This window comes from Cheilinus undulatus, linkage group 12 (genome assembly GCF_018320785.1).
Source record: "Cheilinus undulatus linkage group 12, ASM1832078v1, whole genome shotgun sequence".
NCBI classification, from domain to species: Eukaryota; Metazoa; Chordata; class Actinopteri; order Labriformes; family Labridae; genus Cheilinus; species Cheilinus undulatus.
In genome coordinates this window covers 49,646,931-49,669,170 of record NC_054876.1, presented here as the reverse complement: position 1 = coordinate 49,669,170, position 22,240 = coordinate 49,646,931, and the positions used below count along the sequence as shown (strand labels likewise).

Genomic DNA, 22,240 nt, shown 5'->3' with positions numbered 1-22,240 from the left:
TGTTGCTAGGAGGACTTTACTACATACCAGCGCTGCAACCGAACTACGTATATGAGGAGACATCTGTGAGGCCGTCATTTAAGTTAAAATGTATTTAAAACAGGAGTAATCCATGGTTATCTTAACAGTAAACTCATTTATGAGAAAATATGTTATTTTGATTATTAATGTAATTAATATTGGGTTCCGCCTGTACAGCAGGTGGCGCTGTGGATCGGTACTCCTACTGCTAACCCGGAATGTAAACAGCCGTTCTGTCAGAAGAGCGGGGCCGTATATTACATACATTTTATAGTGGATGTCGGAGCGGCATTATTAGCCTTTTCTTGCCTTCTGTGTATTTTATTTTCAAATGTCCACTACTGTATCATGGTTTTTAATTCTTATAGACATTGTAGAAGTTTAAGGTTGCGTTCATAGCTGGTTTCTATGTCCTCGTAACGGTGATTCTTACAAGGATGGTCACTAGTATTTGTATCGCCTCATGCCATTAATGACTTTTAACTGCTAGTTGAACTGATCAGACATTTTATTTCAATGCCCAGGTTTAACTGAACATCTACAGAAGGTAAGTGAAGCAAAAACAGACTAAAAACGTGCTGAAATACGCTTCCTCGTTATTTTAAGATGATGTAAGCTCTTTCCACTTGTTTTAAAGCTCCATTTGCATGTTAATAACTTTATTTATATAAGGAAGACATACAAGTCACACTCAAATGTTTCAGCTCACCAAAGTAATTTTGACATTACCCAAAGAGAACCTGGGTAAATACAAACGTCTATTTTAAATGATGATTTCATTTATTAAGGGGGGGAAATCCATCCAAACCCACCTGGCCCTTTGTGAAAAAGTAATTCCCCCTAAACCTAATAACTGGTTGTCCATCCTCGGTGTTTGTGATAACTGTCAGTGAGTCTTTCACATCACTGTGGAGCAGAGGTTTTCAAAGTGTGTGAGAGTGAGCCTCCCCGAAGAAGAAATTATCCTTTCAGTGGACCCCCATCCACAAAAAGGATTCAAATTGAAAAAAAAAAGAACCAACAACATTTCAACATTTATGTCAAATCTTTAAACATTTTTAACATTAATATATTTTGGATATTTTGGTTTGCAAATGTCCTTAAACATCTGTCTTTCCCTCTTATTTGGTTATAATGCCATTAAATACCCTTTTTTCATATTTTTTGGGCCATTTTACAACTTCTTTTTGCCTCCTTTTCCCCATATTTTTACACTTTTATCCCATTTTTGCCATTTTCACCTTTTTGCCCATTTAAGCTACTTTCCATCATTAAATATCCCTTTTTCTTTATTTTTTGCTCATTTTTGCTACGTCTTTTTGCCACTGTTTCCCAATTTTTTTGCCACTTTTATCCCATTTTTTGACCTTTTTTTAAAACATTTTTGCCACTTTTTGTCCATTTAAGCTGCCCATTGCCATGTAATACTACTTGTTTCCTTTTATTACAATTTTTGCCCTTTTTCACAATTTTTTTTTCCACTTTTTCCAAATTTTTGACACTTTTACCCAAAATATTTTCCTTTTTTTAAACCATTTTTTTGCCACTTTTTTGGACATTTAAACTACCCTTTACCATTACATACCACTTGTTTCCTCTTTTGTTGACCATTTTTGCCACTCTTGACTGCTTTTTGCCCATTTAAGTCACTTTCCACTATTTTTTTTTGTCACTTTTCACCCATTTCTGCTACTTTCTGACCATTTTTCCACTTTTTCTCCCCATTTTCACCCATTTTTTGCTGCTTTTTGACCATTTTGCCACCTTTAACCTATTTTTATTGTTAATTCAAGCTGTTTTTGCCACTTTTCACCTCTTAGATTGTGGCTCTTGCAAAAGTATTTTTAAAAAAATTGTCTCTTTGGTTGAGTAACACTGCTCTATAGCACAGTCCCTATGGGAACTATAAGTTTATCCATTTTGCTCAGTGCACAGCAGAGGTTTGCAAAGAAAAATCACTTGTTTTCTGGTTTATGGTTCCGCGCCTCCCCTGAAGCTCTGTGGTGCCCCCCAGGGGAGGCCTGCCTCACACTCTGAAGACCGCTGCTGTAGAGGAATTTTGTCCCACTCTTTTTGCAGAACTGTTTTGATTTAGCCACATTGGAGGGTTTTCCAGCATGAAAGGCCTGTTTAAGATCATGCCACCTTCAAACCTTCATTTAGGTTTTAGTCCATTCAGAGGTGGACTTGCTGGTGTGTTTGGGATCATTTTACTACTCCATAATCCAAGTGTGCTTGAGCTGGAGTTTATGAAGTGATGGACGGACATTCTCCTTTTTCTGGTAGAGAGGCGACTACATAGTCCCATCAATTACAGCAAGTGGTCCAGGTCCTGGTCCAGACCATCACACACCACCATGTGGTGAAATGCTGTGTTAGTTTGACTCCAGGGGGAACACCTTCCAGAAAGTTCCACTTTTGTCTGGTCCAACAAGTCTTCAAGATGTTTTTAGACAAATGTGAGATGAGCCTTTGTGTTCTTCTTGCTCAGCAGTGGTTTTGGCCTTGGAACTCTCCCATTATGCCATTGTTGCCCAGTCTCTTTCTGATGGTTGAATCATGAACTCTGACCTTACCTGAGTCAGTGAGGCCTGCAGGTCTTTAGATGTTGTTCTAGGTTCTTCTGGGACCTCATGGATGAGTCGTCCATGTTCTCTTGGAGTCATCTTGGTAGACCTGCCACTCCTGGGAATGTTCACCACTGTTCACAGTTTTCTCTATTTGTGAATTATGGCTCTCAGTTTGGTTGTCTGGAGTCCCAAAGCCTTGGAAATGTCTTTGTAACCCTTTTAGACTGATAGATGTCAGTGATTTCTCATCCATTCTTGAATTTCTTTAGCTGGTTTCATGATGTGTTGGAGATCTTTTAGCCTACTTCACTGTCAGACAGGTTCTATTCAAGGGGTTTATGGATTCAACAGGTCTTGCAGTAATCGGATCTGGGTGTGGGTAGTCTTAACTGAGCTGAGCTTTATAAAAATGTGGTTAATCACAGTTAATTCATGATTAAACAAAGGGCAATGACTATTTCACATAGAGCCAGGCAGGTCTGGATGGCTTTTTCCCCTTCATAAAAGAAATCATCCTTTAAAACTGACTTTTGTATTTACTCAGGTTATCTTTGTCTAATATCAGAATCTGTTTAATGATCTGCAAAGACCAGGAAGGGGGCTGATACTTTTTCACAGCATTGTATGGATCTACAAACTTACCTAAAATTGCTGTTTAAGTGGAATATTGATTTGATCTTGGTGGGTTATTTTACCCTCCACAAAGCAAACCTAACACAACAGTGTATTTGTCTCAGTCGTAAGGGTCAAGCCATTCACATAAGTAATATAGACATTTAAACTCTTTCATGAAAGTGCATTACTGATGAAGTACTTAATATAGCCTACAGGGGGACAGATTTATCACAGTCCCTTGTTACCCTTTTTGGAGTCAAACACTTCCAATACATAGACACAAAAGTCAAAACAATGTTTATTTATGCCCCAGATTATTAATACATGTCTCTGCTTTTCTCTCATCCCTGCAGGATGATCTCTCAGGTCTTCATTTTGTCCTCAAAGGGCGACCACCTCATCTACAAAGACTGTATCCTTCATTCATTGTCAAATGGAAAATTATGTTTTTCATCCCTTGTACTTTAACTTTTACTTAAGTAAATTTTAACCAAAGTAATCGTACTTTTACTGTCTTTAACCTTGCATCAGTCCGTGGAGAAGCAGGAAGTGATGCTGTCAGTATTTTCTATGAGAAGGTCACGACGCTGACTGGAGACCAGCCTCCGGTTGTCATGGTAACTCCCTGCTTGTGTTAGGAGGTTATGTGGAGTGAGTACAGAGGTCATAGATTTCCTGCAGTTTTGCTCTCAAACCTTGACCAAATAAATAAAACTATGGCTCTAAGCAGCACCGAAGGACCCTCACACTCCGGTGCACACGGGGGTGGGAAGTAATCTTTGGGTATTAGAAACCCGGTGATAGTAATCCCTGCGATGTGCTGCAGCAGAGCGGAGAGACCACGCAGATGCTCACAGGACTGTCACTTAATCAAAAATAATGAGCTTATTGTCTAGAATCAGCAAAACAAATCTGGAAATTTGGTGAGTTTTGTGGCATGTTAAGACCTCCAAATAAGCAATTTATTTGTTGCAATAAAAATAGAAGGAAGAATAATTCCTCCAGTTTCAACAGGGTCCTCACTCCGCGGTCGGTGCTCAGGCCCTGATAATACAATGATTATTTTATTTTGATAAATGAAATAGAGTTAGGGTCAAAAGCATCTAATTTTTATTTATATTTCCATCTCGGATCTCAAACAGACCTTAAGTCTTGTGGTTTTTGTGTTTTTTATTCTGCAGAGTCATAAAGATCTTCACTTCGTCCACGTCAGGCAGGGCGGGCTTTACTGGGTCGCCACAACAACAGCTGACTCCTCCCCCTTCACCATCATCGAGTTCCTCAACAGGTAGAAAGACTTTTTATTTTTCTGTTATCAGTAATTTTTGGACACAAGAGGAACATTTATTCATTGAAACGACAAAATAGGGGCACTGGTGCATCACTGGTATATACTGTATTCTGGAAAAATTCGAAAATTCATAGATAACAATAATAATTATATTTTAGCATTAAATATATCATTTTGGTTAAAGAGCTTCTACATATTGGTGTATTAACCATTGCAGAAACATCAAAAATGATTTTGGTAATTACCAATGCTGTGAATTTAGGGCAGCTGTGGCATAAACCTTACTTTGGGTGGTGGTCTAATAAATTTGTTAAGCACTGTATGTGGCTTATGTTTTATGCCACATCTGATGTTTATATGACAATTTTTAACTTAATGAGGTTTATACTTCATAATCTGACAATCCTCAGCGTTATTTATTTGAATATTTACCAAAAAGTCAGACATAAAGCTCTAGAATGATGGTGATTAATCAGTGATCAGTCAGCAGTTATTAAACTCTGTGTGACTCTGTTTTCAGGCTGACCTCTCTGGTTAAAGATTACTGTGGCAGTCTGTCAGAGAAGTCGGTGCAGATGAACTTTGCCCTCATCTATGAGCTGCTGGACGAGGTCGTGGTGAGTTTCTCTTCCTCATGAGAGAGATGGAAGCTGGGATAACTATGGAGCTTAGGAAGCCCTGCCTGGAATAAAAACATGCCATTAATTTCTGCTTTAAACAGAATAGGACTGCAGCTTGAGGGATATTCAAAGCCAAAGTGTGAACCAGATACTGCCAGTACCAAAGGAAGGAAAGTTAGAAGTCCTAAACACCCAATACTGGGCGATGTCTCGTTTTCAGTCACCAAAGATTGCAGGCAAACTCCTGAGCAGTGTGATGGTAGTAGGAATCAGAGGTTTTAAAAACCTCAGCAATGGATTATGGGAGTTACAGCACCTGAATGCTTGCTTTATAAGTGGTTCTCAACCTTTTCAGCCCACGACCCCCAAAGTAAAAGCCGCTAGAGACTGGGAACCCCCACTGGACCTGAAGGTGGTTGAACACAGCCATGCACATTCAACAATAGCACAGACAAGGCCGTCCATAAGGGGGGATAAAGGGGGAGGTCTCTGGGACCCAGTCAAACTGGGGGCCCATGGAGGTCAGCAAAACCATGGTCCATTGTGAAGTTAAGCTGTGAAAACCGTATTTTATATTTGGCCTGAATAATAACCACTCTTATCAAAGAAACATATATCTTTATCTATTCATTTGTGTAGAAAATAGCCTTCTTAAAATGAAAATAACTTGTGTTAAAAACATAATTCAAATGGGTTAAAAATTGCTCAAATTGGTTAATAATGGCAACAAATGATGGAAATGTGGTAGAATTAGATTTCTAAAGAATATATGTGGATTAAGGCTGAACGATTTGGGAAAATAATCTAATTGCGATTTTTTTTACCCAATATTGCAATTGCAATTTAATATGCGATTATTTCTTAGGTTCCTCATCTCACGTATTTTCCAACAAAAACAAGCAATAATTCCTCCTATACTATAACCAACACAATATTAGATTAAAACAGGGCTGGACAATTTTGAAAAAATATCTAATTGTGATGATTTCGACTCATTTTGCAAATTTGATATGAACTGTTGTATTAAAGTTAGTGATAATTTTGATATAACTCATATTTAACAAGAAAAACATACAAAAATTAGGAAAATAGGATTTTTTTTGTACACTATTCTAAAAATATGCCACTAAAATGATTGCATCATATGTAATGCATAACGTCTCTGCTGCAAAAAGAACTTTTAAACTGGTAGTTTGTCACAAATTTCAGGTTAAAGAAATATTGCAACTTCAATGATTTGAAAATTGCAGGACGATATACTGCAATTTAATCTAATTTGCGGTTAATTGCTCAGCCCTAATGTGGGTTAAAGTGGCAAAAACTGGCACAAAAAGTGGCAAGAGGGAATAAAAAGTGGCTGAAATGGCTTTTAAGCACAAAAAATGGTGGAAATTAGGTGGAATGGGATGAAAATTGATATAAACTGGCAAAAATATGTTAGCTGTGGTTAAAATTGGCAAGAAAGGGTTATAAAAAGTGATTGATAGAGACAATAATCGGTCAACAGAGGCAACAATAGGCAGAAAGTAGCAAGAATTGGTTTAGAAGTGGCAAAAACAGGCAGAAAAAGTGATAGAAAAGGTTTTAAATGGACAAAAATGTTTTTGAAGTGGCAAAAATGTCTTAAAAATGGCAAAATTGGTGTTAAAAGTGATGATAAAGGGTTAACGTTTGTTAAAATTGGTGTAAAATTGCAACAGTGTAACTTAGAAAATATTCTGAGTTTTTTTAAGGCATCTGGTGACCCCCTCTCAGTGTCTCTCGACCCCCAAAGGGGTCTCGTCCCCAAGGTTGAGAACCACTGCTTTATAAGATGTAAAATAATTTGTTGTGTTTGCGTCAGGACTACGGCTACATCCAGACCACGTCCTCCGACGTCCTGAAGAATTTCATCCAGACTGAAGCGGTCTCCTCCCGACCGTTCAGCCTGTTTGACCTCAGCAACGTGGGACTGGTACGTTAAAACCTCAAACACCAGCCGTGGATACGCCTGGTTTTACTTGATTTAGTTAAAGCCTGTCCTCCAGTGAATCAGCTCTGTTGACGTTGTCTTGTTTTTTATTTCAGTTTGGAGCAGAGACGCAGCAGAGTAAAGTCGCTCCCAGCTCTGCAGCCACCAGACCCATCCAGTCCAGCAGAGAGCAGGTACACCACGTCTCACCTGTACTTCTGTTTAAAATGAACACTTCACACGCCGTCTGCTAAGGAAGAAAAACATCTACAGCCCCGATTCCATAAAGGTTGGGACGCTGTGTACAATGTAAATAAAAATAGAAGTCAGTGAATGTCAGATCTCATAAACCCATATTTGAGACATTTTACCATTCATTAAAATAGTAGCTCATTTTGAATTCAGTGGCAGCAACAAATCTCAAAAAAGTAGGGACATGGCCATGTTAACTATTGTGTAGCATCCCCTCTTCTTTATCAACAGTGTGAAATCATCTGAGGATGAGGAGACCAGCTGATGGACCTTTACACATTCATAGAGTTTTTCTTCATGTTAAGAAAGGACTAACATATAGGCAGAATAAAGATTAACAAGGATATGAAAAAGGGAAGGAGATTCATGGAGATTCTCCATTAGGCAGCAGTAGAACGGCTGGTCTAAAAACCACACCAGTCAGTGACTGATTATGAGTTTGGGTTGTTTTTATGTAGTCAGGTGTTTTAAAATAACCAGTAAATGTTCCAGTGAATAATCACAGCCCAGCTGGACTTCCTGAAACCAAGGAAACATTTCCATCATTTTTTTTCTTTTCCAGGGAGGAAAGAGTGAGATATTTGTGGACGTGATTGAGAGGATGTCGGTCGTCATTGGCTCCAATGTGAGTAGCCAAAAAAACACCAAACAGACAGCTTTTAACGTCCAAAACATCAACATTTCAGATCTCTGATGTCTTCTTTGCTGAAACTATGTTTTGAAATGTATTGTTAACCCCTAAAAGTTCCTTCAATATCCTTAAACATTTGTCCCTAAGGAAAAATGTCTTTTTCCCAGAACTGCTGTAAAAATTTTGTATATTAACATTTATTTTCCAGTTTAAGCAAGTCAGCCTTTTAAAACTACTTCAGCCTGAAATAAACATATCCACCTTATTCCCATCCCCCATGATTCTTTGCGTGAAATACTTCCACTCCGTTCTATCTAAATGGGGCTTCGCATAGAAACCAGATGCTGAAAGTGATTATTAGAGCAATTTTGATACTAGAATATGCCATCTTTGACTGCTTCACCTCAAAAGGGATAACATTATTATTTCTCTGCCTTCTTCTAGAGAGTACAGAGTGACGACATTACCTCAGATAACCTAGACGAGCATATTTAGCTAACTGTATCAGCTTCATATTAGTATAGAAAGAGACGATCACGTTTTGTTAAAGGAGTTTGGACACCACCTCCAGATAATTTCTAGTTTGTGGGGTTGCTGAAATGTTCATTTCACAAACTAGCTAATATCTCTTTAAATGTGTGAATTATAATAATAGAACCAAACAATCCTAATAACCTTAAAACAAAAAGTAAGACAATTTGTGTTTGGTACATTACTTCTTTGTTGTAACAGTGTTTCTTGGTAATAAATCTTAAACCATTGGAAAGCCTCTTTATTACCCTTTTAAATGATGCCGCATTTGTAAGGATCATGCATTTGTGGGATGAGCAGCAGAGCTGAGTATGTGGGTTGTGCCCATGAAAAATGTACCAAATCCTCTCTGCCAGTGCCAAACAGCTGATTTTGCTGTTGCTATTGAGTCTTGTTTTGAGCTTCTGGTACATGCAGGTGCTGCCAATCAGGTGCCCTAATAAAGTTTTTGTATTGTATTGTATTGTAAAAATCACTTTAGAAAGCCCTTGAAGAATCGCGTTTTTGATATTATTGTTACTTAATGGGAAGTTCCACCCACATTCATAGCTACAGTAGACCCCCAGGAATAATGTGGTGTCTACCTTATTTGCTTAGTTACAGCTTCAGTACAAAAAAGGTGAAGATGTGATTACAAAATATATTAATATTTAAAATCCGAGGTGAATTCCGATCAAAACAACTGTCATTCTTTGTTAGCATCTGTATCAGCATCTGTTAGCTGCTGTATTAGAATAGATGTATTTAATGTACTTCTGCTTCAGCGCCGGAAGTTTCGCCCATATTCAGATTTGCAGTAGCGGCCCCAGGAATATGTCGAATAAAAGGTAAATTATACTTTTTGGATTTTAACCCTTTGAAGGTCAGAATGTTTACATGAATCCACTGTTTTTAATAGAACAGAATCACAAAAACTCAAACAAAAAAAACACTTTTTTACACACACATCATTATCCAACATCATCAGAGACACTCATCATTTCAGGAGCGAGGCACTCTTGCAGAAACTAGTAAGAAGGGAAATTTTGCAGCATGCTTTGAATAGGAAAAAGTAGTGCCACCTGGTGGGAATATATATTAATTAAAAATTAAATGCTAGTGGTCTAAAATGAAATCCTAAAATAAAGGAATGCATTGCTTTATTTTAAGATAAATGTGGGGTCAAAAATGGCTTTTCAGTGGTTTTCAAAGGGATATTTTTTGTCCTTAGGAACAAGTGTGTCGGTTTTTGTTAAGCTTAGCCATTTTAGGCTAAATGAAGGAACTGAGATGATCATTTTTATAACAATTTAAAAATGAATATCCTGGCAAGTATGAGCTAACGTTTAGGTTTCATTTTCAGTCTTTATTCAGCTTTCTGAGGCTCCGGTTTCCTCTTCAGGTGTTCACAATAAACCAGAAAAACAAACCAGTCACAGCTCATGGATCTGGCTTCTCTCCCTGCTGATGATGATGCTGTATTTGTCACAAACTAGGAATACGACTTTACATTGCTGTTGTGTACAGAAACAAGAATAAGCATGCTTTTTTGCTCAGACACCCCAGCAGTCCTTGGATCTGCAATGAAAGCAAATTAAACAAAAATTGACAAAGCTTAAAAAAGGAATACTAATAAAAGTACATATATGTAAACAAAAATATACATATAAACAAATGTATATATACATATGTATGCAAACATACATATATCCACGTATACCAATAGATGTGTAAATGTACTTGTATAAACTACGTACTAATGTAAAAAAAGAAGAAGAAATTTAAAAAAAGGCTTACCATAGATGCGTAAATTTAAAAAAGAACATTTCGGATAGATTAATTGTGTACAAACTATGTAATACAGTACAGCATGAGTCCTATTTTGATTGTTTCATAGTTACATATCAAGAGAACAGGTCCATGACCTGGATCTGAAGAATTAAACAAAGGAAAAACCTCACAAGAATAAGTGTGCTTAAAGCACAGACAGGCAGACAGATTAAAGTGTATAGCTGAGCAGTGAGGTGCTGAGATGAATATGGTGCTGTATCCTCAAGGTAGAAGGTTTGTTGTATTTATGGAGAGCATGGATTTATGGATTTGAATGACTATAAATATCTATTTATGCCTCAGGGAGTGGTGATGAAGGCCGACATCGAAGGAGAAATCAAAGTGAAGTGCTACATGCCGAGCTGCTCAGGTCAGATTTAATATACATTACTACTGACCATTTCTGTTTTTAACTGCTCATTTCTACTGTAGAGTGTGCCACATTACAGTTTTTATTTACACTCACACAACAAATCTTTACAACCACTAAACAGCAGTGACAGGGACCAAAACAGGATTTAAACACGTCACATAATGCACAGTGTAGGAAATATGGCATCATCAGACATTCATTTAGTCATTATCGGGTCCAAATCCACTATGCAGGACATATTCATGCAAAAATCACCAGTGCATTCATTCTTATTTACTGTTGCGAAATAATTAATGTAGAACTGAAACACATCTCTGAAGCTGATCCCAGATGGTTCAGCTATTAAAATGATGTACGTGATCATTTGAGCTGTTCTTTCCATACTAACAAGGTTCTATGTAAACTCCATTGGAAAAGGTGTTTTTTACAGGCACTCTAACTTTGTAACTAACTACTGAGACATTGTATTGTCTTGCTATGGTGTCAAACAGGATACTGTCAGGATAATCCTGACAGGTACAGTCAGTCAGAAATGACCAAACACTCTTAACATGGCGTCTGTTTTTCGCAGAAATGAGGATCGGACTGAACGAGGAGTTCAGCATCGGCAAATCACAGCTCAGAGGTGAAACACAAACACCAGTCTGATCACAGAAATAGATCTGACTGCCACTAGACTGATCAAATAAATGGATAAACAGCACATAAACCCAGCAAAGTCACAAAATCTAAACTTTTAACCTGCACGTCTTTTTTTAGTTTTTATCGTGAGACTCTTTTTAAGAGTGTTGCAGCCGTTACCTGCTGCAGCTTGAATCAGGCCAGCTGATCGTCCATACTCCAGTTCATCGAGTCACTAGTAACTGGTAGAATGAAGGGATGTTATGAATTTCAGTATCAGACACTCAGAGCCCAGAGAGGAAGTTAGCTGGTCAGACAAAGCTGAAAAATGTTCAAACTTCTCTGAGAATAACCAGGAGAAACTAAGAGGAGATGCAGTATCGTTGACCTCAAGCTCGCTACATATATTGAAGGCATCACCAGACAACTTCAAAGTCTGGATCCTCTAACTTTTTAATTTTTCGGACAAAAAATTCTGACTTTGATATCAGAATTCTGACTTTAATCTCAGTATTCTGACTTTGATGTCAGCATTCTGACTTTAATCTCAGTATTCTGACTTTGATCTCAAGATTCTGACGTTGATCTGAGAATTCTGACTTTGATCTCAAGATTCTGACATTGATCTTAGAATTCTGACTTTGATCTCAGAATTCTGATGTTGATCTCAGTATTCTGACTTTGATCTCAGTATTCTGACTTTAATCTCAGTATTCTGACATTGATCTCAGTATTCTGACTTTGATGTCAGCATTCTGACTTTAATCTCAGTATTCTGACTTTGATCTCAAGATTCTGACGTTGATCTGAGAATTCTGACTTTGATCTCAAGATTCTGACATTGATCTTAGAATTCTGACTTTGATCTCAGAATTCTGATGTTGATCTCAGTATTCTGACTTTGATCTCAGTATTCTGACTTTAATCTCAGTATTCTGACATTGATCTCAGTATTCTGACTTTAATCTCAGTATTCTGACATTGATCTCAGTATTCTGACTTTGATCTCAGTATTCTGACTTTAATCTCAGTATTCTGACATTGATCTCAGTATTCTGACTTTAATCTCAGTATTCTGACATTGATCTCAGTATTCTGACTTTAATCTCAGTATTCTGACATTGATCTCAGTATTCTGACTTTAATCTCAGAATTCTAAATTTGATCTCAGTATTCTGACTTTAATCTCATTATTCTGACATTGATCTCGGTATTCTGACTTTAATCTTAGTATTCTGACAATGATCTCGGTATTCTGACTTTAATCTTAGTATTCTGACAATGATCTCAGAATTCTGACTTTAATCTCAGAATTCTAAATTTGATCTCAGTATTCTGACTTTAATCTCAGAATTCTAAATTTGATCTCAGTATTCTGACTTTAATCTCAGTATTCTGACATTGATCTCAGAATTCTGACTTTAATCTCAGAATTCTAAATTTGATCTCAGTATTCTGACTTTAATCTCAGAATTCTAAATTTGATCTCAGTATTCTGACTTTAATCTCAGAATTCTGACATTGATCTCGGTATTCTGACTTTAATCTTAGTATTCTGACAATGATCTCGGTATTCTGACTTTAATCTTAGTATTCTGACAATGATCTCAGAATTCTGACTTTAATCTCAGAATTCTAAATTTGATCTCAGTATTCTGACTTTAATCTCAGAATTCTAAATTTGATCTCAGTATTCTGACTTTAATCTCAGAATTCTAAATTTGATCTCAGTATTCTGACTTTTATCTCAGTATTCTGACATTGATCTAGGTATTCTGACTTTAATCTTAGTATTCTGACAATGATCTCAGAATTCTGACTTTGATCTCAGAAATCTGACTTTGATCTCAGAATTCCAACTTTGATCTCACAATTCTGATTTTGATCTCAGAATTCTGACTTCTTTCTTTTTTCCCCTAAAGCCCTAAAATGTTCTCCAAACATTGGAATATTTTGTATTATCTGCTCTGAAACATGTCTCAGACGTGTCTCTCTGCAGGGCTTTATTTCATGTTGTTTCAGGTGTTTTTCCCATGTTGATCCATCCTCAGGTTACGGGTCTTCTGTTCGTGTCGACGAGTGCAGCTTCCACCAGGCGGTCCGACTCGATGAGTTCGACAGTAATCGGATCCTCCGTCTCTGTCCCAGTCAGGGAGAGGTGCTCTTACACACTCAGTTTCTTAATGTTTTTTCTCTGGTTGTTCCAGATCTCTTTACTCTGCTGATGTAATCCTGATAATAACTAAAGCTTTATATGACAGGACTCAGATCAGAACTGACTGACATCTAGACTCATAAAAAAAGCTATAAAAACAATAAAGACTGAACACTGACTTTAATATTGTCTTATTTTATGATATAATACCAACTTGATGAAGGACTTTATTATCTGTCTTACTCTTCACTCATTCATGTACTTGTTTTTTTCATTATTTTAGGGCTTATTAAGCACCTATGCTTTTTCAACCATAAATGTTCTTTACCTTTAATGCATAAAACCTCTCACATAAAGAGGTGACAGTCTGATTACATTAATGTGCTGTGCCAAATCATCCTTCCTCTTTCTTCATAGCAAACAGTAATGCAGTACCAGCTGAGTGATGATCTGCCTTCAGCTCCTCCATTTAGACTCTTCCCAACCATCGAGAGAGACAGCGGAGGAAGGTAGACTCAAAATCAAATCCCCTTTCCAGTCCTAAACCCTGAGTTTAGACTGGATTTTGGTTTAAACCAGACACCCTAGCACCTGGTTGTATCTGTCCTGGTTGTTCCGTTCCCATTCAACCGTTATCCTCCTCTTCTATTTGAGGTCAGGTCTTGATGGCAGTTCAACCCAACATCCCTCTCCTTAGTGACCTTGTCCAGCTCCTCCTGGAGGGTATCAAGGCTTTGCCAGGCCAGATAGGTTATAAAATCCCTCCAGTAGGTTCTGGGTCTGCCTTGAGGTCTCCTCCCAGTTGGACATACCTGGAAGACCTCCACATGGAGGCGCACTGGAGGCTTCTTGATCAGATGTGTGGTGTAGCCTGCAGAAGTGGGTGTCATAAATTCAGAGTATATCCAGACAGAGGTCGAGTGTCCATGTGTAATCAGATATGCAAGAGCAGTGTAACACAGGACATTGATCCTTTGCTGATGGCTTGAGAAGGATCGATGGCCTGTGTTTTACTGCTCCTGCATATTTAGTACATCTAAAACAGGCCATCACTCCTGCATCAGGTAGGAAGGATCATTATGATGAGGGAAGAAAGCTGATAGGAAGTGGTGGGCCTTCATGACAGTAGATATAACTGACCCAGCCAGCCAACAGCCAATCAGAGTACAGACAGCAGGCCTCGTTCACCAATCTTAAGAAAGTTTCTCAACTGCCAGCAGAGAGGAGGATCAGGAGAGCTACATCCAGCAACATCAATTTCCTGAGAGGGGGCGGAGCCAGACTGCTCATTAACATTTAAAGCCACAGACACAGAAATGGCTTGTTCTGAGCAGGGCTTAAACAGAGGGGTTTTTAGACATACAAAAATCCAATACTGGACTGTTTGTTCAGCAACAAACTTGTCTTAAAGGGGTAAAATATGTGACCTTTAACAACAAACTTCTTCTTAAGAACGGTCAGTGAGTGCAGACCAGTAAGTGTTAGTCTTCTTCCCTTAGGAATGAGCGGAGCATACTCCTAAACATTGAGCATTAGTGGAGTTTTAGATAAGAATTAGTATACTGTATGGAGTCTAATCAATTACTGGGTATTCTCCATATAACTGCGCTTACCCTGGACTGTAACACTGATCCTGATCACATGCCCAAACCACCTACACTGGCTCTCTGCACTCTCTCACTGCCTACACAATGCTGGATTAAGCTAGAGCATGGCTCCACTAGGGCTGTACCTGTTCTCTATTCAAAAGTTTTAATGGCACAAACTGGAGGTTTGAACAGGATTAAAACAAAGATTGGACCGCCTGATCTTATTCTAGTGAAGAATGATTTTCTTTAACTCTTTGTTCATATATCACATCAAATGAATAATTATTAAAAAACAATGTTACTCAAAGAAACAGGCACATAGGCATTAATGAGCATGATTATTCTTAAGTATCACAACAGAGTCTGGCCTTGGGGAAAACTGTTCTTGAGATATACTCGGGTTGTAAAGTTTGATCCATGTCCCATCTGTTAATACAGAGGAGGCGGAGCTTCTGAACTATCCTGCAGCCTGTCAGCAGAAGAGGCTCTAAACCTTTTGGCTCTTTTTTCCATAGGCTTTTGTTTTGTCCAGCTTTTTATATGTTCTGCTCGTGTGTGTCTGATTGTGGTTCATATGTTAACCCATTTAGACGTAAGGCTGCCAAAAATAGCACCCTCTACCACTGAAGAATTGTTTTAAAACATCCTTTCAACACCACTCTTGTGGTTCATCAGTCACATGTTTTAAAAACAATGAGACCATTGAAAGATGTATCATCTGGTCTTAAAGGTAAAGTTGCCAATGCTGCATCAGGCTCACAGTTTATGCTTTGTCTTTGTGCAGGCTGCTGATGTACCTGAAACTCCGCTGTGATCTGCCACCAAAAAGGTCAGTATTTGAATTTGTAAGTAACAGTTAAATTGAAGTTGAAGTTAAATTAAACTAAAGCTACTGCATAAACTGTTAAGTAGCATAAACCATTAAGTAGCAAAAACCGTTAAGTAGCATAAACCCTTAGGTAGCATAAACTGTTAAGTAGCATAAACCGTTGGGTAGCATTAACCATTAAGTGGCATAAACCGTTAAGTAGCATAAACCCTTAGGTAGCATAAACTGTTAAGTAGCATAAACCATTAAGTAGCATAAACCCTTAGGTAGCATAAACCATTAAGTAGCATAAACCATTAAGTAGCATAAACTTTTAGGGCGGGTATTGACAGGGATGTCAACACCCCCTGACTGCAGTGCAGTCATGATGGACCGGAGCTGGACCCAGTGGAAGTCCGGGGTTCGGCCCATGTTTAAGTATCGTTGTCAGACTGAATGTCTCACACTGGCGTGCTCAGGAGAGCGAGGATGGGAAGGTCAGCTGACTGTTTTGAGCACCTAGCCCTGATCCAGCTTATGGTAAACTAGGCTCCCAGGACCTGCTGATGGTGATAACAATGATCATTAGGATAATTAAAATGATCATTATGATGATTAAAACTGTAATTATGATTCAGAAAATGATCACTATATTGTCGTGATGATAATTTTGATTATGATAATGACAACTAAGATGATGATGATGTTATACTGATGATAAAACATACTGATGCTGCTGCTGATGATGATGATGATGATGGCCATTGCGATGATGTCACTGTCTCTCTTCCCACAGTGCTGCTATCAACGTGTGCGCGTCGATCCCGGTCCCTAAAGGCTCACTGAGGTGAGGCGTTTCATTCAAATCAGCTGCATTTCTCCGACTCTGTTTGTTATTAAAATGAGTCAGTATGTAAAAACTGCTCTGCTGCAGACCTGAGGCTGTTCTGCTTCACCTCTATCAGCTGTTATTTGAATATAACTCTAAGTATTTATCCTCCACAGCTTTTCTTTTTGAGAGTTGGCTCTTTAAAATCAGAGAATCTGTTTAACCCAGACATGAGGGAGCGACCTTTAATCTCTGTGAGGACGCCAAAGGTTAAAAATATTTTTTTAGTTTGGAGTCCAGCTGACTTTTCAGACAGTAAACATTAGCTTTATAAACGTTAGCAAAGTAGGACTCATCACAGAGCAGAATGAGGCGCTCCTCATTTGTTATTTAAAACGTATGGAAATGAAAGTCAATGACTCGTAGGGGAAAAAGTGCTTCAACATGAGATAGAGCTTTTGTTTTTCATATGTTAGCAGTAGTTTGAGACTGCTTAGGGATGTGAGTGAATCCGCTTTTCTTGTGGTCCGTCCAGTTTCTTCCCCCCATTAAGAGCCAAGTTGAAGTGGGCTAAATAAGTCGACCCAGACATCAACCTTTTTACCTCAATAATGATTTTTCCACCCCCAACCTCCAACTCTGTTTGTTCTGTAAATATTGGTATAATTTTAGAACAAACAACTGAAAGAAACAGACATGGATTAACAATTTCTGGTTATTCATTGAAACATTTGAAATCAAAACACACATCAACTGAAATAAAAAAGTTTTTCGTAAAAAGTCAAATATTTCCAAGAAAAGAGGAAACAAATTAAATAATTGACATGGCAGATTTATGCTGGTTAGGGGCTCTAAATGTTGATTTTGATTATTTTTCGATTAATTGCCCAGCTCTAATTGATAGTTCCTTTCCAGATGTTAGAGCTGCCCACGCCATAGGCACTAATGCAACCCCATACCATCAGAGATGCAGGCTTTAGACCTGAGACAGGAGAACAAGCTGGATGCTCCCTCTCCTCTTTAGTCCACAGGACACGGCGTCTGTGGTTTCCTCTGACCACAGAACAGTTTTCCATGTTTCCTCAGTCCATGTTAAATGAGCTTTGGTCCAGAGAAGACGGCGGTGTTTCTGGATCCTGTTCACATATGGCTTCTTCTCTCCATGATCCGTCTTTAACTGTCATTGTTGGATGGCACGGCCAACTGTGTTGACAGACGATGATTTCTGGAATGTTCCTGAGCCCATAGAGTGATTTCACTACAGAATCATGCCTGTTTTTAATGCAGTGGCCCCTGAGGGCCCCCTCAGCCTTGTCCCTTGCTCTCAGAGATTTCTCCAGATTCTCTGAATCTGTTGATGATATTATGGACTGTAGATGGAGGGAGATTCAAAGTCTTCACTATTTCACGTTAAGGAACATTTTTTGTGTAGATTTTCCACAATTTTAAACTCAGTTTTTCACAGGTTGGTGAACCTCTGCCCATGTTTACTTCTTAGGGACTCTGCCTATCTAAAATGCTCCTTTTATACCCAGTCATGTTACTGACCTGCTGATAATTAACCTAATTAGTTCAGTTTTTGTTGACATGTTACAGAGTGTCCCAACTTTTTAGGAATTGGGGTTGTATTTCAAATGGAGAATGAGTACTGTCTGAACATTTTAGTCAAATTCTAACAGTACTGATATTTTAGGTCACTTAGAGATCCCAAGGGAAATTCAAGGCATCCTTAAGCAGCTTACAGACACTAACAGACATCTGACATGACAGAAAACAATTTTCCTTACCCAAGAACACAGAAAAACACAAGAACCCCCAACCTCCCCACCCTCCCACCCCACATAAATAACCCCCCCCCCCCATGTACCTTCCCCTTCCCAGCGTCCTCTATACACTTCTTCAGTGCAAGATGTTGAAATAAAAAATTTAAAATGTTGAAATAAAACATAGTCTCTTACGGTTCACTTACGGTGAAATTAAATATTACCTATCTACTGCACACTTAAAACACATTAGGGCTGTGGCTCCCTGATATTTTCTTTGGGACCTCCTTTGGAAGGTGAAAATTTTTTTAGGCCCCCATATTAACTTGTAAAAACATGTGAATGTATCACTAACACATCGTCATTCACAGTTTTTGCAAACAAATTCCTTTTTCTAGACTTAATCACAACATAAAACCTGAACATTTCAGTCATCAGCTTGTGTTTCTTAGCATTGCTTTGCCCCACCCCCCTGGGGGGCCCACGGTGGACTTTAGGAACCGCTTCATAGGAGTACCTGTCTGTCAACAGAGACTACAGTCTGCAGTGTTGTTCACACACTTCAGTAGTAACAGGTTTTTCCACGAGCACCAGCTTTCAGCAGTCCCATCGCTGTCTCTTGTTTTTTAGCAGATTTCAGTGAAAATGTGCTCAAGGATTCGTTGGTAAATTTTTAACATCACAACAAAAACTTGCACCCATCCTCTAGAGGTGGTGGTTGGAGCCTCTGGGCACCCTTACAGCATGTCTGATAAAGTTGGAGACCGTGTGTTTTAACACTGCGAATCTCAAGTGGGCTAGCATGAAGATCAAGCCTAGTAAGTCCAGGAGCATCTCAGTATCCAGAGGGAAGATTGTTGACAGGGAGTTTTTTTGTAGATGAGGAAGAGATACCATCGATCAGGGAGAAGCCAGTAAAAAGCTTAGGAAGATGGTATAATGAAGAGCTTGATGACAGTGAACAGGTAGAGCAGTTTAGAAAAAATGTAGTGGAGGGATTAGGGAGGATTGATAAATCAGGGCTCCCAGGGAGGTTGAAGTTATGGTGTTTGCAGTTTGGGCTGTTTCCTAGACTGATGTGGACCATGTCAGTTTATGAGATCCCAATATAGAAGGTAGAGAAGCTGGAAAGAGTAATTAGCTCATTTGTAAGGAAGTGGTTGGGCGTTCCTCAGTGCCTTAGCAGTGTGGCACTGTATGGCAAAGGGATACTCCAACTCACGATCACTAGCTTAACAGAAGAGTTCAAGTACTCCAAGGTTAGAACAGAGCTGCTGTTAGCAGGGAGTAAAGATAGACTAGTTAGAAGTGTAGTTCCAAATCTAGGGGAAGGAAATGGAACCCAAGACAGGCAGTAGAGGAGGCAGAGGCAACTGTTAGGATGCTGAGATTGTAGGCAATGTCCAGATAGGTCGGGGAGGCCTGGGGCTTGGCTCAAGTTGACCGGCATGGAACAAAGCAGGTCCTAAAGATAGAAGGAGACTGGTAGTGGAACAGGTACGTAGACAGGAGGAAGTAGTCAGGTGTACTAAGGCTGTGGCTCAGGCTAAGCAGGGACAGTGGATGAACTGGGAGAGTGTAGAGAAGATGAAGCTGAGTTGGAGAGACCTATGGAGTATGGAAGATAGGCGGATTAAATTCCTGCTAGGGTCTACCTATGACGTCCTACCATCACCCAGAACCTAAAGTGCTGGGTTGACGGGGACCCATCGTGTCCTTTGTGCTCTGAGACAGCAACCTTGAGGCACATTTTGACAGGATGTTAGATCAGTCTGTCACAAGGTAGATATACATGGAGGCATGACAGGGTTTTGAAGAGTCTAGCAGCAGGAATTGAAAACAGAAGGCGACAGGTGAATGCAGGACAGAATCAGGGAACGAGGACGGTTCAGTTTGTCAGAGAGGGAGAGAAGGTTAAAGGAGGCAGGTCTTTAGGTAGGCACCAGTTAGGCCAGTTAAAGGATGCTAAGGACTGGGAGATGCAGGTAGATTTAGGAGGAAAACTTGTTGAGGTTGATTTGTGGAGGCAATAGTAATGGATTAGGGATTTCTTCACTGAGCGCTGATCCTCTTTATAAGGCACAAGTATCTTGTGTTTCAGTCAAAAAAAGACCTTTCTGTGGAGCCATGACCCACATTAACCCATCAGACTGTCCTGACTGAGGCTCTGTGGTTTACTGTTGCTGTGACAGCGTTAAATCATGTGGAAGCTCTCAGCGGAATTATTAATCAAATCAGCGTGTTTGTGTTTTCAGTTTGTCTCAGGAGCTCAGCAGTCCGGATCAGAGCGCTGAGCTGAAGCTGCAGAGTCGAGCCGTGGAGTGGAAGATCCCTCGCTTCACTGGAGGGACACAACTGTCTGCCCTGTTCAAGGTCACTACACACAGCACATGTAGATGTAGACCTGGTCCACAGGTAGACCAGGATTTTTGGGAATGGACGTTTTCCTCCTTCGTTTTTCAACATTTTCAAAAATGTCTTCATCCACGTGAAAACACAAAACCTCACTGTTAGCACTGTAAAAGCCACTGCAGGTCAGCAGTAGTCTGGCCTTCATTGTGTGAGAAGCAGCTCACCCACAGACAGCAACCGTGCCCTTCAGGTGATCATGGACAAGGTTCATACAGGTTCTGGAAATCCTGGAAAACATTTGAGTTTTTAAGGTTTGAAAGTGCCCCAATTGGGTGAGCCCATACAAAGTCTTCAGCCTCCTCCCTTTTATTGATTTTATGAATCAATCATGGTCAATATAATTTTGCTTTTTGACAAAAACAAAACACTTTTTAATGTCTAAGTGGAAACAGATTTCTACAGGTTAATGACATTAAATAAAAATCAGCCATGTAAAATAGGTGACTGCATAAATATTAACCCCTTTAAAGTGACTGAGCTAATCCAACAGAGGTCCAGACAGTTGGTGCTAGTAGTCTCACAGTTGGTGATTGTAGTCTGAAGACACCTGTGTCTGGAAGGTCCAGTCACTGGTTCATCAGTATTCCTAGCTACCATTACACCATGGAGACAAAAGAACACACCATGCAGCTCAGAGAAAAGGTTATTGAAAAGTCTAAGTCAGGGGATGGAGACAGAAACATCTCCAAGTCTGTGAACATCCCCCAGAGTTCAGTTAAATCCATCATGAAGAAATGAAGGAATATGTCACATGTGTAAATCTGCCTAGATCAGACCGTCCTCACAAACTGAGTGGGCGTGCAAGAAGTCTGATCATGTCAAACAAGTAAAATCTGATTAAGCATAAAAATCCTGCATGAAGCTGGTATTTGGTGACAAACTCCTGATTATTTCTGTGTACTGATCTTCTCTTCAGCTCGAGGTCCCGGGTCTCAGCTCGGCCTCCATGTTGGAGGTCGGTCCGGTCGGTCTGAGCTTCGAGCTTCCCAAACTCACCGCCACGGGACTTCAGATCCGCTTCCTTCGCCTGTCACCTGTCCAGCCCGGCCCCTCGCAGCGCTGGGTCCGCTACGTCACACATTCAGACTCCTACATCATCAGAGTTTAGCCCCACAAATCTCTGCTGCATAGACTCCTCAGTTTTATGATGGAGCAGCTGAATGTCTGATAATAATAAGAGGAGAAACAGACGACAATAGTGGAGTTCTTCATCACATCAACCAAAATGTGACTTAAATGAGAACATGTCCTTGAAATCACATTTTTGTATGTGCTTATTTATTTCAACCTAAGAGATAATCACACACGTGTATTTTTATCTGTCTGTAAATAAAGACAAAGACACGGACCATCTCTACAATATTGTTGTTTTTCATGTTTATATCTTTGTTTTGAACGG

At 39.3% G+C, this 22,240-nt stretch overlaps 1 protein-coding gene across 1 annotated transcript; it reads left to right on the top strand.

Moving 5' to 3' along the window:
• The first annotated feature begins 252 nt into the window (after positions 1 to 252).
• Positions 253 to 22,190, top strand: ap4m1 (adaptor related protein complex 4 subunit mu 1). The gene is made up of 16 exons (XM_041802199.1): positions 253 to 568; positions 3,560 to 3,618; positions 3,738 to 3,823; positions 4,388 to 4,494; positions 5,018 to 5,114; positions 6,961 to 7,071; positions 7,185 to 7,262; positions 7,883 to 7,945; positions 10,595 to 10,661; positions 11,236 to 11,289; positions 13,337 to 13,443; positions 13,858 to 13,949; positions 15,814 to 15,858; positions 16,634 to 16,684; positions 20,685 to 20,802; positions 21,758 to 22,190. The coding sequence occupies exons 2-16, from the start codon at positions 3,561 to 3,563 to the stop codon at positions 21,947 to 21,949; spliced, it is 1,326 nt and encodes a 441-aa protein (XP_041658133.1). The 5' UTR covers positions 253 to 568; position 3,560; the 3' UTR covers positions 21,950 to 22,190.
• The last annotated feature ends 50 nt before the right edge of the window (positions 22,191 to 22,240 follow it).

Bases quoted from the DNA above. Each gene is read 5' to 3' on its own strand.
- ap4m1 (XM_041802199.1), top strand. From the start codon at position 3,561: ATGATCTCTCAGGTCTTCATTTTGTCCTCAAAGGGCGACCACCTCATC. The intron at 3,824-4,387 runs GTAACTCCCTGC...TTTATTCTGCAG, and splicing joins ACCAGCCTCCGGTTGTCATG to AGTCATAAAGATCTTCACTT. The intron at 16,685-20,684 runs GTGAGGCGTTTC...TTGTGTTTTCAG, and splicing joins GTCCCTAAAGGCTCACTGAG to TTTGTCTCAGGAGCTCAGCA.